Here is a 21,036-nt window from a genome sequence, read left to right on the forward strand (position 1 = left end):
TTCAAAAGAACAAATGGAGTAATTTCCGACACTTGCTTGTAGATCAAGGATTAAGTGTCCCATTTTCAAATAGTGCGTTAAAACGACGTCGGTTCATGCGCATAAATGAAGTGCTCGAATTTGTAGACTAAAGAGCTTCTTTCAAACTTCACACTAGACTAAAAATTTCCACTTTTCACACTTGTAATAGAATATAGTATCTTTAATCGATTCATTTTGAGTCGTATGACTTTGCATGGGATAATATTGTGTAGCATAATTTTATGTACGATCGATCTGTAGCATTGGTGTATACTCAAATTCCTCGACGTGAATATTCGCTTACGCTTTACGAATAGATGCATATTTGAGAAACAATCTTACATTACATCTACTGCAATAAATTCAAGCTGCCAACATTTTAATGTGCTTTAATTCATTATTGAAGAAATCGTACAAAAATCACTACAGATATTATGTTACGCCTTGGTCCCAAACAGTACTATGTACAATAAATTACAGGAGAAGTATACTTATGCTTGAGAAATAACTGAACAAATCAACAGTTCAAATAATAAATAGAAATAAATTACAATACTTAGGTTTAGGCAGTAGTCGAACTAATCCACTCAAGTATTTCACTTATGACAAATCCAGTCTTTGGTCATTTTTAAATTGAACTCATAAAATACAAACAATTGACAATAATGCGATCCTAAATACGGAATAAATGTAAAACTATCCTACGGATGGCTGCTTCAGTTTCTCACCAAATAATTAGTTTACATTAGGATTGTCTTCGAGGTAGGGTCGAATTTGGTTTCCAAGATCCCGTTGAAAGTCTCTCACCGACACTTGGGATTGCTGTGAAATAATTTGAAACAATCCATTAAATGAGTACATGACCGCGACTTGACGCGAATGCTCTTACGACTATTACTCGTCCGTACTTTGAAAACTTTGAAATTAACTTTCAAAATTAATCTTTTCTACTTGTAACCCAGATGCAGATAGTCTACAGACTATCATAATTAAAAATCATGGTTAAAAAATGTCACATTCCAAAATCTTACGCTCAACGCTTCGCGCCACTCAATGTTAAACAGCCTGACCAATCCTCTGAGATTTCTTCTGATAATTCCCAGCAATTCAGATCTGGTTAGCACGAAAGGAGCTTCGGTTGTGGTCGTTGTCATAGTTGTATTTGCATCTATCAAAGTACCGGTCACACTAGTTGTAGCACTGGAGGTAGTCGAGGGGCGCGAGGTGGACGAAACATCGGGTGAAAGATTGCTGTTAACTATGGCACCAATCTGGTTGACCGCTGATTTAGTGTCGTTCACTTTCTGAAACATGGTATAGAAGGTTATACCGACAGAGGATAAATAAATATTCCCACCGTTAAATTATCTCCTGTAGATGCATAGCCTGTAGCAGGTGTCCAGATATTTCAAACCGTCTTTATTTCAACAAGCAATTGATTAAAAAATTGCCCAAATCTGCCAGAAGAATGAAGCCATTGAAAACTTAGTGCAACGGTGAGAGGAGCGGTTCGGAAAGATTTGAATTACGTTGCAATATAAAAAATGAGTTTGTACACAGAACGCTGCCATTACATTTTTCGTGTACTAGGCGTTTTTTCGCTCTTTTGAAAATAATAGCGATAGCTGACTATCTTTTTCATGGTAATCCAACTTCGTCATTGCGATACGGTGAAAAGAGTTTTGGCAACTGGAAAATGTTTTTAAACATTTCGATAAGGATGATAAACGATTTTATATCGTGATACAGCCAAGACGCTTCAGATATCAAGGTTTGGAAGTATTTTACTTCGAATATGAAAAATCGAAATAAAACACGATCCGATTAAATGGTGCTCCAAAAGGCCAAAACCATGCATAAGATTCTTAAGCCGTTACGTGAACGTAATCCAATAATCATACATACATATATCATCTACACCCATAACTTCGTCGATAAAACAAACTTTCTCCTTTGCATGTCCAGCTAATCGCCTTGTCGTTGCGTATACCTTCATTGACGTGACACGTAAATGTCACCGTGACGTACATTAATATCGATATCGCCGCCGTTACGACGGTTCATTAATTTTCTAAAACGTAAATCTCGCCTCCCTGGTTCTTTGTTTTAGCCTTAGGCTTTTTCGTACGGCATAAGAAGTCTGGTGCAGTACAAAATAAATTCATTGACGTATACGGAAATCCTGTAGAATTTCGAACCGAGTACGTTAAAGGAAATTTTTTGTTCAAATTACAATTTTATATACCGGCAACCAAAGCTCAACACTCTACATGGTAGTAATATCCTCATTTTCTCCAGTTCAGCAATATTTCTGAGATTCAGTGACTTGTCTCAAAACGTGGGTTCAAAGAGCTTTCATTTAAGGAATATTAAACATTGAGTTCAACCATCGCGTTATCGTTCCTAATTGGCTCGAGATCATCAGTTTGGTGGGGATATTTTCCGCGCAGCCAATCGCGGGACGCTATTTTCATTGCAAACTCAACTGTCGCTACAATGTAATAGTACTCTAATTCGCGTATAAGTTCCACGACGAGATTCCGGAGAGACGGAACAACTGGAACCCGACAATGCGGATTTCGGGTGAGCGCACTTGTGCTTTCGATCGATAGATTTGGCGAATGATATGAATCTGTGCTGAAACGTACGGTGTCCAACTAAATTATTTCACCCTCGCGTCCACGTTATTTTTCGCTATCTGTGTGTCATAATCATTGAGGTTACGTAATGTTTACTGTCGAGTTCATTGCGGTAATCAGTAAATTTGTTCTCAGACTGACTGAAAAGTATATTTTACTTTTTCCGCGTCTCGGGAATAACTGATTTTGATATTAAAGTGTTTCGAGCGTGGTGTAACGCGACCGATTCAAGAGTTTTTACGAGAATCTATCTAATTCTTCGATTTATTTAGATTTCCTTGTAAAATGATCGTGCTATTCTCGAAAAATGCGTTCTGGCCAGCCAGAGTTGAATAAATTTTTTACAGATTTACCATCCGTATATTTCTATATTTCGCTGCGAGAGAGGCTTTGAGATTATATGCTGCAAATTATGCGATTCTTAATTCCTATGGTAATTTATTGGTTCTAGCTGACTAGAGCGCAATTCCTAACACAGAAACAATCGTATCGCGAAAAAATTGAAAATGAATCAATTATTGACGAAGAAATGAAACGGATTCTCGTATAAAGTCTCAAATCGGCTACATGACACCATCTGCAAAACACCGCAGACGACAACCGTTGACAAATAACCTGTCAGGTTAACCACAATAACAAATAAAGCAGGGTATCGGGATACATGCCGCGATTATTTGATCTAGCTTTTTGAATTTTTTTTTTCCAAGTGTTGCGCATAAAAACTTACAGGTAATTGTAAGTTTAATACCTAATTCGATAAGCGTTGGTGCGCTTGTAAAAAGTTCGCAGCTTCTTCCTCTCTACGCTTTGAGAGTATAATATTACTATATAAACAATCAGTTGTGATCTTATTCTATGACGGGACCTTTTTGTAATTTGAGATCGGATCCGTAACGCTTATAGCTAACGAGAAGAAAATTAATTCCACACCTTACAGTTTGACTGGTAACTACAAATTAGAAACTTTTGAAGAATTTGAAAATAGTTTGTTCGATAAAATAGATTTTTTTTATCACTAAACTCGAGATGTGAAATGTCAATGTTCAAGGAACAGCCCTGCGAGAGTACGTTTCGTAATGGTGGTACCATGCATTTTTCATACTTTTCATGTCCTGTTAGACATAAATTGAAACATTTGGTTCACAATAAATGTTTTAACCGATGTTTAAACATCCTGACAGGACGTTACGATACCAATTTATGGAAATGGAAATGGAATTGGTTACTAGTGTTCGTAGGCAGCTCAAGAATATTACTATCAAAACTGTCGCAATGTTCTGAATTACAAAATTTCAAGTAAGCATTTCTGAAGTTTCTCAAGTGTCACAAAATAGAAAACCAACCTCAAAAGCCAACCTGGCCAACGTCAAGACGACTCCTGGCTTCTGCTGACTTGATACCTGTCTGACCCCGCGTTTAATTTCTTCGCGATCGGTAGTCTTTGCAATTATTTTACCCTCCAAAGAATTCAGGATATCCAATTCACTCAGACTTGGTACGTAGGAATCCTCTTTCAACAACATCTTTGTAATAAGTGATGCGATCTTTTCAGTAGTAGAATTTTTCACTTTCCTGTCGATTTCATCCTGAACATTCGAAGGATCGACTTCACCAATTATCTTCTTCGTGTCATATTCCTTCGAGTCGGGATCCGCTTCTTCAACGTCGAGAGGAAGATAGTCTTGGTAGTAACTATGTGTTCCCGGCAGGGCAGAGAACCTTTCCTCGTCTTGAACTTTTCCCGAAGGATTTTCGGTCACTTGCGATAGGCTCTGATAGTATGATTTCTGATCTTTTCGAAACCAGTTTGAGTACTTATCTCCATAGTCATATTCCTGGTTAAAAAATGTATCAAAATTAGTTGAAATTTACCGATAGTTTCGAAAATAACTCTCTGAATTTTCTCATTTGTGTCAGACTCTGATGCCTTTTGCACTGAAATGTTCTATCAACGTGGTTCTATTCGAGGTTGATCATAAGATGCGACTTGCAAGGAAGGTATCCCAGGTCGATCTTTCCGATTCGATTTCTTTTGTAACATGTGTAGTAGACTAAAAACTAAGCGACGCGTATTTTTTTTTATCTGCTATTAAACGCTTCAAAAAAGTGAAGCCACCCTCCAAAATAAGGCATATCAAGGGGTGATTTGGCAGTCTCACCGACAAGAACATAATATTTTTTAACCAATCCAACTGGAAAATTTTTGTAACACCGAGAACTGAAAAATGTAATTTTCTCAATTAAAAAAAAAAAAAAACTCGAGTTACTTTCGAGGGTGGTTTCACCCCCTTAAACTGCTCGACGGCAAATGAAAGAAAATACTCATCTCTTAGTTTTTAGTCTACTATAACATATTACAAAAGAAATAAAATCGGAGAGATCGACCTGGTATACATTCCTTGTTAAAATCTTGAATTTTTGTCAATTCACATGACTTTGTTCGATTCAATGATCTCAATTGACCTTCATGCGTAAAAGGGTATTGTTTTTAAAGACTTTTGGAACCAGAAATAAACTCACCTTAGATTGAGCTGGATGATTTCGCGACTGCCGCCACTGCTCTAGCTGGAATGGATCGTTACTTTCAAATTGGGACTTTAATGAACCTCGGTATTCGGCCCCGTAATTAATGTGTGCGGGGTAGTCCTTTCCGGTCTGTGGGTATTTGACAACTTTTCCCGCTTGTTGTGGAGTCCAATACGTCCTGACAGGACTTCCGCTAAGAGGTCCGATATAAATTGCCAGTAGACAGCTCACGGCCCAGGTTTCTATCACTGCCTGGTGCATCTGTAATTGAATATTTCAGAATTTCCAGTGGGTCTCTTGTAACTTAATATACGATACGTTCTATTCAACGGTTGGCTTTACAATTTGATGAGATGCACGCTGTGAAATTGGTGCACATAATTTAGTAACATTCTCATTTATTTGGAAAATGTCCCTGCAACGTGGAAAATAATTCACTGCAATTGCAAATGGAATAATGACAGTCACTAATATTTTTGGTGATATCGCGTTATTATTTCGTTTTCTTAATGTCAAAATCGTATTTTTCGTTCAACTTCATAAATCGTTTCTGCTTTTATTTGCAAATGGATTCTACACGGGTCACGAAGTACCAATTTTAAGTAACGTTGACATGTTGTTTCACAGAGAATAAGGTACTGTAACTCAAAGAATATCTTTGATGCAAAATTTTTGTGACTGATTTAGAAGATCGAGAAGAAATTCGTCTCGAATGACTTGTAAGATTTGATTCACTGCATAAAATAGACAGTAATTGAAGAAAATTTGGCAAACGTTACACTTTTGGCATTCCAAAAATCATACTATAATGTAGTTACTCAGAAAATAAATGGTGAATTAACTTTTTCCAGTTGAGATTCATCTGTTTTCAACTTTGTTTTACCTCAAAAAAAAACCACCTCAAATAAATCCACGGTAATTGATTTGTATCACCGATGTTACACATTTGCGTCATACTTATTTAGTATATTTTTTTCTGCATATAAACGAATTTTGACCTATCTGTTGCGCAAGAATAATGGCACTCGAAAGTATGACTTTACACGGTATAAGCTATACAGGAACAGGAAGCAGTTCCCATAATGAAAAAGTAGTATGGTTTCGATTTCGCAACGCTTTTCCTCTCTCCCACGATTATTCATCGATTACTATCACCTCGCAACAAATCGCGTGTTGATAATTACAATAGTTTCAGGTGTAGAAATTACAATAACATATCATTTTCATGCGAGAAAAAACATTTCGGCCTGAAAGCACATGCGTGGTCATGGGGATACGGAGAAAGTACGGGAAATCCCCATCGAATTCCTACGGGAAAACCTATTGCGATAATCACCGTTACGTAACGATTGTTTACCGAAGAGTTTATACGCAAATTACCATCGTCGTTCTGACGTTTATATAATATGGATATAAGCGCAATAACGAATGATGACGAATTTTTCAGAATCATTTATCGCAGGCGAGTGAGCCTCGCATATGTTATAAAACATAATTAATAAATTAGAGTTGCGTGAATATCACTTTTCCTGTAAGGTTCTCTGGATTATTCGAGGTAGTGTTGTTAAGTCACCCGCGATAAGTTTCCTTATGCTAATAACAGCTGACGTAAAAGGGAATCAAGATGCTTTCTTGACGCTTAACACTGTAATTACCCCTACACGTCGACACCTGTTTCGTAACTTTATTGACACACCTTGATTTGGAGCTGAAATGATGCGTTACAAGTACAAGCCGCAAACAAAGTCAACTTGCAATAAAAAAAGTTTACATAGTCAAAATGTGAAAAGTATAGCAATATTTATATTATCGCTCAAACTTCGAGATGCACCCTAAAAATTAAGCAGTTGGCACTTAAGCACATAAATAAATTCTATGGTCTCGATTTGAGTTCTTTTTTCCGATTTGAATAAAGCATTGAATTTTCACTTTTCACATACAGATCGGGTTCTGTTCTTTGTATACGTACTTAAGTAGGTTATAAAACGAAAACTCTGAAGAGGATAAAACTGGGAAAATGGGAATACTGTAGATTCTTGTTAACGTCACTCAACTACTCGGCTTATTGCTCATTGTCAGTTTCAACACGAATTACTTTCAACGAATTGGCTTTGCTCTGGTGCACATACTAATACAGCTCTACTGCGATTGTGCAAGAATGTTTCATGGCTTTCGCGTCATACTCGAAACTAATCGTGTTGCATAAAATATCCAATATCGCGAAAAAGCTTCACCTCAAGCATACAATGGTTATATTCTAGTTATTAGCAGTTCATCAAAGATGACTGCATATTTTTCGGCTGCCCGTTTCAAATATTAGCGTACCCGTGATCCATTCAACAAACTATACGTAATTCGTTTGGTTTTCCAATTATGAACTCACAATACCGAAAGCATCGTCAATATTGCAAGTAGATCGATTTCGATTCAAGTTGAACAAAGAAAAGTTCCCATTAGTCCTAGATTTTTATTGATTTGATATTCTGTGGTTTCATGCAATCAGTGACTAACAATAAGGATGACCTACTTCGAGAAAAGCTTCAGCGATTTTTAAAGACACTTCTGTGATTTTCAGAAATTGCAAAAATTGTTGAAATTATTTTACGCTTTAGAAGATTTCTGAACATTTTGACGACTGAAGCGGGACGAATACGAAAGCTCAATCTTTTTGTATGTCTAAAAAATTTTTTTCTTGCTACATCTCTGCCCGCCGATTTACCACGCAATTCAGCATTTGACGCAATTGCAGGTTTACGTTACGTTTAACTTCTGAATGAAGTTTTTTTATTACACGTAATATTTAAACTGCACAACCTTATTTAGAATTTATTAATTTATGCTTGCACAAAACAGTGGTCGCCCAAATTTTTTTAAGCCTATTAATTTTTTGTTTACTCGTGTCTTTCGATTTCTTATTTTCTTTTCAGCGTTAACTTCATCACACACGTGATCGAAGCGCCTAAATCTATGGGAATTCAGTTTCACTAAACACTGGCCTGCACAAACCCGTGGGTAAATTGATTACAAATAACGAATGGTGAATTTAGGCACTCAGATCCTAATTATTAAATCTCACTGTAAATAATTTCACATAAATTTAAAATGTATCAATCACTTACGATCGATCCAGTTTCTCTGACATTATCTAACATCAGACGACGTAAAACTAAAACTGACAGTCGCGATGGTTCGCAGAGATCGCTGGTTGACATGGTGTGCATAATAGGTGCTGGGGTTCACTTCTGACGTAACATTATTTTCGACACTATATTTCGACTACGTGATGGCCCGCTCCACGTGCATTGAATGTTATTCCAAGGCAATCCTGGCTTATGAAACTCCAAAACAAGTTCGCTGAATTCTCAATGGGAAGCTTGGTGTTAGAGGTGTACGTTACTGACATTTTTTTATCGAAATTATTTAATGTTGGAATAAATATCAATTCATTTGAATTTTCCTTCATTCGATGTGGTTAATTACTTGAACGTCTAACATCCTAGTTTGTTATACTCTGATATCGTGACTGTAAAATTGTTACATGGATATCGACATCAATTTATGCGAAAGGTTTGCACAAGATTCGAGGAGCGTAATGTTCTTGAAGTTTCAACTTCCAAGGAATTGTCTCATTCTCTCATACTCTTACATTATCGCTAAAATATCATCTCTCCCAAATAACCTCAGATGGAAAAGCCTTTCGCTAAGTACGTTAAAGTTGTGATTACTAGCAAAAAATTTTCATTCGTTTACAAAAGTACCAAAGTAACTATCTACGAAATATCTCATCCATCTACAACAACTATTCAAATGTAGATTATTGCCCATTCCATGTTAACGTTTGCTTGGACGAAAAATTCCCAATCAATGCAATTGACTTATATCTAAATGATTTCAAGTTAAAAGTGGTAAGAAGGTTGAAATATTTCTTTATTTGCGTTTTACCTCAATTGTTTTGATGCATCGAAAAGTATGCCACTTTTATTTTCTACGATAGTCTTTTCCAGAACGTTTCCTGCGCATAAATTGTCAACATAGAAGACATTTTTAAATATTTTTATGAATGTGTTAAAGTTCACGGTAATAATTATACTCAATATTACATTGAAATGAAATTTGGCCAAATAATAACTTATAAAAATCAGATTTATGACTGAAAAGTGACGAAAATGGTGCTAGATATTTGAAAAAGAAATCTTCTGCGATGACTTCGCGAGTACAAGAAATTTTCTACCACAGCCTGCAAGGGAAATCTTCAAAATATATCCGGCGTCTACATTTTCATCGCAGAAAATTTACTTTTTTTCTAAATTACTCAGTATCATGGACTTCAAATTGTAGTGATTCAAACCGGATCGAATTCTATCAGAGTAATGACACCGTTACAAAAAACCTCTTCACCGCACGATGTGTCCTATCTTCAAGTTGGTCGAATAACCAAACTGATATCTCCGACGAGATCTTCCACATGGAAATTAAATTGTCAAAACAATCCATGCATAGTTGAAACCACATCGACGTAAAAACTTTTCGCGTTTAAAAGTAACCGGCAAATTAAGTTGGACGGTAAAAGTAACTCTGGTTATTTAAAAGTCAATTGAATCACATTGTATTATTAAAGTTCTGCTCCTGCAGATGAAACCAAAAAACAGATTGGATTTGAATATGACAAAAACCATAACACCATCAGTCGATTACCAACGACTATTGATGTCGTATTAATATAATAACACTGGTTCGACACAAATTTGAATTTTATCTCAATATCCATTTAATTCTCATTACGCGATCCCCGAGAGTTGATTGAAATAATGAAAAAACTGATCTACAGAATGACGCGCACATACCGTTAAAACGTTCGCTGCCCCTTCACTGGTCCAAATCATTTCACTGTTACGCGGCAACAATCCATAGCGTTTCGCCCTGATAATTGTACAGCTTGAATAATCGTATCACAGTTCGGAATTATCCGAGCCCATTCCGAAGTGATAATTCAACAGCCGAGATCGAAGAATATGGTTAATGTTTTTCACGCACAAAGCACGGGCTCGAATCTTCAGGTGTCCAGTTAGCACGTAGCCGGAGTGTCTTACCATCAACGACCGCGACCACGTGGAGGATTCGATAATACAGAAGACGCGCCTTACTTTCACTCTCCGTCGAATTGACCACGTGGTGGACAACCGCCATTTCGTGTTATATTGCGTGCGATTGTATAATCAACGTTTCCTCAAACCCATTCCTCGAGCAATGCCCAGTCGTAATCGATCGAGGCTCGCAATTAGTAGCCTTCGGTTTTTTTCATTAGGAGCGAAGAAGCTAAAAACTTTTTCATTTTTTGATTGAACTAAAACTGAAGCGTGACAATCAAATTCTTGGATGGTCTTGACGATGTAAAATACCGTGGAAAACTTATATTTCATATATTTTTGCCAACGGCTATTAACGATTTTAACTAACTCTTCTAAAAATAGCCGTGGACCATTCATTTTCAAAACAAAGATCATGTGAAAGAATCAGCATTTATCGTGATCTACGAATACGAGAATGTGTGAGTTGACTTTACTTTTTAGCACGTTTACACAAGCATCCCCTCTTCGAATGCCTCGACAAACTCCCGTGACGAAAAGCCGTTTATCAACTATATGAAAGATGTTTGGATGACGGGCGATTAACATTCGAATATTGCGAGAGATTTGTGCTGATGTTGAACTGCGGGTCATTACTCCCTGTAGACCATCCATTAACAGATTCTCAAGACAAAATCACGGCCTTGAAATAACAAGGGAAATTTCATAAAAATTATCTTCCACCTTCCATGTCTGCGTAAAGTAGAGTATTTAAAAAATAATTTGGTCATGTATTTTTTAATTTTTGTTCAAAATGATGATTGCAAAATTTATATACAATTCAATTCCACTGTTTTTCAGTTATGTGGATATACTTTAGCATGAGTGACGTCGCACAAGTACCTTCTGTCAAACTGTTGTTGAAAAACCAAAAAATGCGACAAAATCATTTTTCCATAAACTAGTGAAATTTTCATGATATTTCTCAGTTACAAACGATTTTAAAGAATATGAATATAACAAATGAAACTTTCGTGAACTTATTGGTCGAAATACTGTTGGATTCACATTCGCAGTGACATCTCGTACGTATACATATGTATGAATACTTGGAATTGCAAAATTTTTCATGCATGCAAACCGTCTAAACAGGTCAAGGATTGAGTTGTATTCGACAGAATGTCACAGCCGCATTTCATCTGATTTCAAGAATATTTTCATACATCGCATTACTCAATCGCAAATCTTACGAAATATGTTAATCAAAGTAAACATTCCGTCTTGTTTCGTGCTCCGTCATAGCACACATGATAATATTTGCCGATGAGATTATTTCACTAGCTGAGGTTGTGTGGATAAATGTAATATATACGCACGGATAGCTGGAACGCAAGCGTCATAAATGCAATCGGTAGAAATCCTTGTAACACTTTACCCCTCAATTATCCATAGAATGATCTCTGACCACAAAACGCATATAATAATGTTCTAGAATCTGGTGACCATGGCCAGTCAATTGAGTCAGCAGAACTTTGCCCACCTGCTCGTGTTCGTTTTTTTTTGTTTTTTTTTATTTTGTTTTTTGCTATTACATGTCCTGAATTATTAATAACGCATGAATTAGCTGTTGTGAAACGATGGAAAGTAAGATAACTTGAGCGTACCCGCTGAAAGCTCAAAAAGCAAAAGTTGAATGTATCGTGACGGTAATAAAGTAGTTTAAGTAAATATTGAAGGTAAGCAGTCCAAGAAAAATAAGTATGTTCTTTAACATCAGTCATCGACAATTGAAACGTGTTTTTTTCAATTCTCTTCAGTATTAATTGCTTCCTAACTCTACTATCTGCCGTATGAACAAAGGCCATTCGTCCAGATGTGCCTTTATCGCATGAATCTTGGTAACGACTTAAAATCTAGTGATCAATGATTTACTAGCAGTGTTATTCCTTGCGACGGTAAAAATTTGTTCTTGACCGTGCTTCTAAGTTTGATTGAACGTTCAGTTAACCCGATTCTTTCAATTCAATGCCACCCCGAACTCAACTGCCAGCTAGTATTAGTTCACATCAGACAGCAATATAAAGCAGGACAAGGATAATCAGTTCATAAAGTGTGATTTTGTGAAATCCTGAACGAATTACAAATAATTTTATTTCTTGTGTACTTTTTCCGATATAACCCCAGTGTTCAATTCGTAGAAAGCAGATACGAACTGTGTCAATGTGTGCTAAGCTCGTAATAATAAAGGAAAAATAAGAAAGGAAGTGTTCCAGGAAGTTTGGCAGAACTAAGTTGTATGCACGCGTAATATTTGCCATTACTAATCACCTCAACAATACAACGATATCTTCACAGTGTGGAAAAGTTTGGTAACCAAAATTGAGGTACATCCGATCACTTCTTTTCTAAGCATCTGTACAGGATTCATAGCTATGTGGTTTTACATAAGGCTGCGCAATGATGACATCACACTAATCGTTGACCGAAGCTTTTTATTACCAATAATAAAATCTCACAGCTAGCTAGATATTTTATGTGATGCGTAAAACGCGCTACGCGCAATGTTGATGTCAAAACTTGTCCAAATAGCGCATTTCTTCAACCTTCAAGCATCGCGAACTGTTTTTCAGACGTCTCTAAAACAGTCTCTAATACATCTTGGACACAATCAATTTGGCCAAGGCTAAGACACGCAAGTGTGAACCATCGTAACAATAGACAGTCTAAATGCAAAACAACGTCATGATTAGCAAGTGTCAAATTTAAATTTAACCCAATTAGACACACTCGTTTTATTGCATATATTGTCTTTCACGTCTTTAAGATGCTGTGACTAAAAACCAAGAGAAACGTCTTTTAGCTTCTATGAGAACAATAAGTCGGTATATTAGAATCGGCGATCTGGCTCGTGTGCTTGTAAACTGGAATTGGTATCGAAACACTGGAATAACTTATTAAGTCACAGTGGAATACGGGTCACTGGGTAAAAATATGAAGGATGTTTCAACTCACGGCTCAAGTTACCTTTATTATCGAGTACGCGGTAGCGGGTTGGCCAGATTGACTAATCGTAAGATCCCAGCGTTCGAGCCTCTCGGTCAATTATCAGCTGGGCTAAGATGTGAACATTCAACAAACTTCAACCAAGTAGAATTGACCAAGGCTCGGAGCCGATGCCTTAACACTTGGAAAGAAAAAGGATGAATGGAAGGTCGGACACTGTTCACTCGCTTTGCTTGTGGCGCAGTACGGCTTGTATCGTCGTTTTTTTCACGAATGGTCAAAGTTCTTGCGGTTCCGCGGAGCAATTGAGCTCTTACATTTCAGCCGTTCAGCCGCAAACTCACTCGCGATAAAAGACCTTCGAAACACGCACGGCACGTTTTACCTCGAACAGAAACCAGCCATTCTATATCCCGGCTCATCGCACTGCTGATATTTCGATTTTCAAGACTCGTCGCGTTTTTCAAGAAGTCGACTCGGCGCGAATTGGGACCTCACTAAATAAGCGTGATTTGGCCAATGGCGTCTTTCCAGCGGGTGCCATGAACGAGGCCGATGGCTTTAAGGCTGGCCGGACGCGATTCCATTCTCAACACTGTTTTCCTCCGATCTTCTCTCCCATTCTCTTTCGGTCCATGGATCTGAACTCGACGAGTCCCCCTTCCGAGTTACATAACAGCTGTTTTCTTGCGGCTCGATTCATTGGCCACGGCTTAAAAACCGTGCTGTAATTCTTATGCATCAAAAAACTCGCGGTGATAGTCTTTCGGCGTTAATTGATAGGCTAACCTTTGTGGCTTTGTAAGTTGTAGTCAGATGGACATTGTCGCCACGTTATTGACGGACGTTAAATTTTACACTCACAATTGTCGACGAAGAAGTTGACTTTCGAAAACGTGTAGGAATAAAATCTTTCCCACTTATAAATTACCTGATTTGAAGTTACACTTCGCTTACGTCACGACAAATATTCCGTCTGTTAAATTTTTATTATCATTCTGTGAGATTTGTTTTGAAAAATGCTTGATACTAATCATTAGTATTTAGGTCGAATGGATTCTCATTTTTGGGATTGAAATTTTGTTGCGTCAGGGTGAAAGGCCAACGCACTCCAGACGAAGACAATTCGGATATTCGCTCTGTCGAATAACTTACCTCTGCAGAATTTTGCTAACCTTTAATTCACACTCTGTACACGTGGATTAGACGCCGACATTGAAAATACGAACGTTCCCAACTGTTGGTATTGCTAGGTGAGGTGAATTCGGTTCGCGATAAGCTTTTTGGTATTACACGTGAAACCAGTTATTGTTTGATCAACGTAACTCATGTGGATATGGGTTATAAATGATCGTTGACATGGAATTTAAGAAGTTTTCGAAGCGAGCCTGATTATGTATTAGCTGCCCACCTCAATACTTTTGCCAGAGTTTAATGACTTTCTCGGACCGGTGAAATCCCAACGAGACTCTCGGCTGGTCCCTCGGACTGCAAAATATGTACGTAAGATGTTCGGTAATAAACCGAGGAATATGAAAATAAACTGAGATCTTGAAATCCGATAGCCATGGTATAAGAAAGGAAATAAACGATTGTAATTCTGAACTCCAACAGACACGCGTCGAATTGTAAAATATGTGTCGACGATTTGGCTTAGCAACGATTACGTCGTTTAACAATATTTTGCAACTTGTAATCGCAATTTTTTACTCGTCTGAAGAGTCGCGGACCGTCTGCTTCACTAGTAGATTTGAGAACATTCACAAAATCAAGGCTCGCGATAGCGGCGTTGTGAAACACAAGAAACCAACATCTTTCACTCGCGCATAATTTTCAATTTTATTTATACGTCGATACTTGACGAGAGGAAAAATTGTTGGGTAAAAAATAATAAAAATAAAATAATAATCTATAACCAAATCCGTTGTGAAATGTGAAATTTTTTCAAACTATGCGACATGAAATTTGTCGGATCACACAGTTCGGTACAGTTTTGGTAGAAATTTCAAAAAATAAAAAATGAGTTCCTTATTTCTTTTTCAACGTTTGTGAGGGGTTATGTCAATCTTGTTTCTGAACATTGAATCATTCATGAAAAAAATACCAAAGAAAAATATATTATTCGGTACATCGATACTTGTTGCATATTTGAGAGTTTAGAATAATTCTCTTTCGTTTACGGTGAGAAAAATTTGCGATCAAATTATTTTTATTGTTATAAACAAGTATTTGATTACGGACAGTTTATCTGTGAACAATACTGGGATATATTTTTTAAAATTAATTAACCCTCTCTGTTGTGATTAACGATTACACAATCGGACTTGTACATAAAAAAAATTGCATATTTCAGACAACAAAGATATAACAGGAGGCTACTCATCCATCCAATAAACATTTTTTTTCTAGATGCAAATAGAAAAAGCTCTCTTCAAATTGGTTAGTCTTCATAAACTGAAGATAAGAGTTTAAAAAAATTGTAAGATCCGCAGCAAAAAATTTCAAAAAGAGGAGAAAACCCATTTTTTCTTCGCTTATCGCTTGAAATCGTTCATAGAGTTGTTTCTGAAAAAAAACTCCACTTGCAGGCTTTAATTTAATTCTCCTCTTAAATTTATTTCGTACGAACCAACCTTCGGTAGGGAGATTTCCTGGTAATTTTTTCAGCCGAGCGTCGGCTAGTCGTAGAATTTCGATCCTCTCCGCGTGATTATCGCGTTACAACATCCAGTGTGATTCCTCGCGATGCACTTTGATTCAAGAAACACGCATCGAGACACGAAACGTGTTGCACAACTCGTATAACCTACCAACCCGAAGTTCTCTTTGAGACAAGCCGGGATTTGACTGCAGGGCTTTGCTATATACCGCGGAACGCATCTTGTCGAACCACAGATTGCCCAGAACTGAAGTGATGTGAGTCCAAGTCCCAGCTCCAAAGTCTCCGACCAGCCATCAAGGTCGGTTGGATTTTTACGACACTCGAGTCACCGTCATTCCTCTGCTTCGTATCCGGAGCCAGGCTAAGCTGCGGCTGTGCAACAAACGGATCTTGCCGAAAGAGATTTGTCCATGACGCCGAATGTAACGACAGTCGAATCACCAACGTCTACAAGAGAAAGATTTACACCCAAAGAATTTTCTAACGGGAAAACCTTAGCTTTGTTTGTATGTTTAAAGCATTCTCTGCGAAGTCGGTTACTTTTTTACGTTACGTGGAATTTATCGGACGAGCTGAGAATACTTACGGTGAATTATTTCACAATGATTGTGTAAGTAGTGAAGATAATAAATTTTAAGAAAATTTGCTATCACATTTTTGTTGTCTTTACAAGGTGATTTTATCGTTAAACAACGTTCTAGTATTTTTTTTTTTTGTTAGGCAGTCTCAAAATACTGGCAATAAAATGATGTGAGAAATTCATTTATTGATTTTTAACTGACAAAATAATAGGTTCTACGAATTTACAATAATCTTTGAATTATCATCCCACTTTGATTCAGCCTGAAAATATGTGATAGATCGACTAGAACTTGTACAAATCAAATTTTTTTTCAATTTTCGAATTTCAAGTTACGTCCGTTGATGTTGAGAATTCTACAAATCTTATTCGTATTACATACATTTCACATTAGATATTTTTTGTCTGCGTGTGTATAATTTTCCGGTAATAAGCATTATACGACAGAAAAAGAGTATCAATGCATTCGCTTTTGAAAAAAAAGAATCACTCTGCAAAAATCCATAAAACTACCTGATTTGCTTCAATTTGTGTTGAATAATCCGGCACGATGCAAAAAAACCGTTTAAAGTTTACCGTGCGACCATTTGAATATCTATGCTTTAATGACAATAGTTTCTTTTTCAACTTTTATTTTTGTAACTCATTATTTTCGATTAAAAACGCAATATTTCGTTACATCTTCTATCAGATTCCATACAGATGAAAAGTCGATTTACTCGTTTGATTTTGAGTGAACGGTGTACGGACAAAAAGTTTCAATTTATTCAGATGTATCTTCACAATCGTGGAGGGAATGTAAACGAAGTGTAGAATTTATCTCTGTAATTTTTAATTAATTAATCCATAAATGATCGGTAAGATCGAAATGTAAAGTGGAAGTTAAAAAACTGCTTGCGAAATTTAATTTTGTGTACTGATATGAAACCTTATTTTAACTGTGTTTTCAATCAACACACTCTTATCGAGGATGTAAATTACTTTGTTTCTTGAATGAGAAGTCTTATTTTATTAACTTTTTGATACAATCTCAAGGTTACACAACAGTGAATATGTTAACTATAACTTCTGAAAAATGCTCGCATTAAATATCGTCTGCAAAGGGTTGATTATCAATTTTTTACCGACCTATGACACCAAGAAACATACTACAAGCAAGCTCAAGGGCGGTTAAGAATATCCAATTTCAAAACACATGACAGTTTGTAATTTATTACTTCTATTTTTGGTTCCCAGTATTTTCGAAAATCGCACTCACGCTGTTCTTGAATTATCGTTGTTTTCTTCTTGGCTGACTTCGAAATTCCTATAGTGCATATTAAGTATCCGGACTGAACGTAAGATCAAGATAAAAGATATAAATAAATCCGTTACCACATTTCCGTTGTTGTGAAGTCAAATTTTAATTAATACAATATACACTCTCTGCGCTCTGCTACTAAACGGTAAAGAAACTAAAAGATATTCATGTGATTAATAGTGCGTAAATGAGCAGCAAAAACTTGAAAAATACTGGGGCGAAGGACTTTCGAATTTTTTCACCACTTTTTTTAACGACCATTTACACCTGTACAATTACTAAGGGTTTTCAGCATATCTGAACTCTTATAATTAGTTACTCAAGCTAGCTAATTATTATCTTCTTTTGTGCTTCCGATTAGCATAATATTAATGAAAGGATAAATTACGAAACACATAAGTCTAATACAGGTTCCATCATTGGAACTTGAAAATTTCTATTTACGAGCCAATTGTGCCTGTTTCTCTCCGCAATGCATCATGCATTACACTCACGTGCGCGATTTTCGTGAGCTGAATTTCTGTAAATAAAAAAGTATTCATCGAATATTTAGCATAAAAAACATGCCCGCGTTATACAAACATTTTTTTAAGTTCAGTGCATTTGAGACTTATTGTTTCGAAATCAATTCCAATATCACCCGGAGTCTCTTATTGTTAGTTAAACGTAACTAGAATATTTTCTATAACAATTTTTCAAACTTTTATTTTGCCAAGTTTGCGTTGCGCACAAATTTTTTTTGTTTTTTTAAGAAACTGTATCAGACATACATATTTGAAGTTAAATAAGCAGAAATTAGTTTTCGAAGCCTGGATCAAGAAAACTAACATTATGGGCGATTGTTGAGAATCTGGTAAAAATAGAAGATCGTCCAATTGAGTTGCAATCACTTTTTTACGATGTCATTTATGAGATAGATTAATTTATGAACAATGATGAGAAATGTACATCAATTCTTCAAGAAGGTAAAAATATGGTGACATTTTCGAAAGTGGTTGATTCAGAAATTCTCTTGTTATCAGAACAAGACACGATCGTGCGCAGTTATAATCGTCAAGAATTACTAATTGAAAACTACACTAGGCAGCTCAAGAAAGAATAAAAATGTCGTCGTATTACGCAAAAACAAATGTAAGCTTCCTCGGTAACCGATTCTATGTTGGGTCATTTTATATTCTGTCTATATTACAGCGCATATAACGATGACGATAATTTGCAATCTGTTTTCGAATTCATCGAAACTCATTTGTAGATCTGATACAACAAATCCCATGAAAAAATCGCTATTATTTCCAAGAGATCGACATCGCCGCGTGTGTGGCATGCTATTAGAATTAAAGATTCACTCAGAAAGAGGTTTCGGTTGGAATTTTGAACCATATGAAATTTTACTCGAGACATTCTACTGATAGACTGATTCTCTCACGTAATTACCTTACATGCTCAAAAATCATTTAAGACTGTCGGGCAAACTTACAACATGAAATACGGAAACCACTTTACGAAATACATTCTTATGATATATTGAGGTAGCCATCTGGAAGTTCGTCAAATCCCATGTCAATTCTTGCGTAGGATCTCAGAACATACCCCATTGACAAATTCTAGCTATTCAATTTTTGAGTCTTCCAATTTTCAAAACTTATGTAGTGGTATTAGCCTGAGGAATTTCAATCCGAGGCGTATATAGTGTCGAAGTGTCACTACTATGAAACGTAGTCTTACTGTTGTTGAACGAATATTATCACGCAAATCACTGTTTCGCTTTAAAATAATGAAAGAAAAAAATCTCATGAAAATCCAACATCAGAATTTTTACAAGGGGGAGGAAATTTGCAAACACGGTTGTAAGTGAAAATCGATTTCCTCATTTCTCACTTAATTTCAATCACAATACAGCAGAATATTCGCGAGGTAAAAATCACTCTACACACGATGATCATGTTGCTCTGCATGAAATCGAGATGCGGTGCGAGCCAGGCTGATAGGCAACCTGACATACCGCGGCGCTTATGAAGTAACATCCTGTAAAAGCTATCTCTCATCGAACTTCTCAAGTGACTATTTTCAAAAGACCGATCCTTTCGAAATAGGCATCATTTTGCTCTCCAATATTTCGCTCATACTTTATTTAAACAGTACTTTATTAGGTAATGAATAATTTTCAATCATACTATGACTGCGTACCTCGCAGAAAAGAGAAAAATTACAGAATCCCAAAGCATCCCATACTCGGTTATTGAAAATCATGCCTGTACATGTATGCGATGTATAACTTCTTGTGTCGTTCTTGTGCTTTCAAGTTCAAAGCAGAAAAATTCTAATCTATTTATCAGATGCCAATAAGATTTCAAAGCAGTAAGGGGCCAAGATTTTTTACAGTTTAAGTACCAAGTGCCAAATCGATTAATATTGAGATTTGGTATGATATAATGTTGCGAAAAATAATAAATTCTAGCTATTGTGGCAATTTTATCTCGACAGGAAATTGCCGCAATTATTTATGATTTAAAAGAAAGAAAAAATTCTGTCATCAGAGAACTACAAATATAATTTACAGCTATAACTACGACTACATAGATTCAGTCGAGCCTCTTGTAATTGAAATATTTAGCAATCTTTCCATATTAGTCATGTTCGAATTTTTATACTTTCTTTTTGGATCTTTGGTTTTACGAGTTACGGTTTATGTAACTACAATGCGATCGATCGGCAAAAAATCAGTCTCTTCCAAAGAAGAAAGACAAGTGTTGTAACCTGAAAATATATTATACTTTCTTAAAATCTGCAATACTTCAAATAAAAATTTGTCACGTGGCGAGTACGCAAACTAACGTTTATCTACTACTCTCCGATCATGAGACGGAAATCGCACAAGGATGCTGATACTTGGGCTGACGGAAGTAATTCAAAAATCCTAAGAATATTTACTTACAAAAGAATATGGTGGAATTAGCATTCAATTATTTTCAATATAGGATCAGCGATGTAGATTTTTCAATTATTAAAAATTCCTTCAAATTCGAAACGAAAGGATCAACTCTTGGACAGATATTTTTAATTCCAGATATGAAAATTTATCCGAAAAAATCAACCACTTACCCGTAACTACGGCCTAGTACTCGCTAGAAATTGATTTCGCTTGCATTGCGGAAGCATCCTCAGCTATGATACATTCACGTAATGATTGCCTCGCTTTCCCCGGACACTTTGCATGACCCGGAACAATGTTGAGAAAA

The 21,036-nt window shown here is 36.4% G+C and overlaps 2 protein-coding genes and 1 long non-coding RNA gene across 6 annotated transcripts in view; 1 reads left to right on the forward strand and 2 right to left on the reverse strand.

Annotated features, from left to right (window-relative positions):
- The window catches only part of LOC107216737 (probable H/ACA ribonucleoprotein complex subunit 1), a 39,117-nt gene extending 22,870 nt beyond the window's left edge, over positions 1 to 16,247 (reverse strand). The window contains exons 1-2 of the mRNA XM_046739057.1: positions 16,236 to 16,247; positions 2,798 to 2,800 (exon numbers count right to left, since the gene is read on the reverse strand). The gene's annotated coding sequence lies outside the window, so the exon portion shown is untranslated. The remainder of the gene's footprint in view (positions 1 to 2,797; positions 2,801 to 16,235) is intronic.
- The window catches only part of LOC124294239, a 59,955-nt gene that overhangs the window by 11,601 nt on the left and 27,318 nt on the right, over positions 1 to 21,036 (forward strand). The window lies entirely within an intron of this gene.
- Positions 395 to 16,151, reverse strand: LOC107226209. Of its 4 annotated transcripts, none has more exons than XM_046739054.1 (5): positions 15,889 to 16,151; positions 5,181 to 5,447; positions 4,004 to 4,495; positions 1,053 to 1,325; positions 395 to 843 (listed from the first exon to the last, which is right to left on the reverse strand). In XM_046739054.1, exons 2-5 carry the CDS (start codon positions 5,445 to 5,447, stop codon positions 757 to 759), a joined length of 1,119 nt encoding a protein of 372 aa, XP_046595010.1. In that variant the 5' UTR covers positions 15,889 to 16,151; the 3' UTR covers positions 395 to 756. The 4 variants fall into 4 exon arrangements, with proteins under 4 accessions (XP_046595010.1, XP_046595012.1, XP_046595011.1 ...); XM_046739056.1 differs by lacking the exon at positions 15,889 to 16,151 and adding an exon at positions 13,265 to 13,870; XM_046739055.1 differs by lacking the exon at positions 15,889 to 16,151 and adding an exon at positions 13,277 to 13,869.

This window comes from Neodiprion lecontei, chromosome 4, assembly GCF_021901455.1.
Source record: "Neodiprion lecontei isolate iyNeoLeco1 chromosome 4, iyNeoLeco1.1, whole genome shotgun sequence".
NCBI lineage: Eukaryota > Metazoa > Arthropoda > Insecta > Hymenoptera > Diprionidae > Neodiprion > Neodiprion lecontei.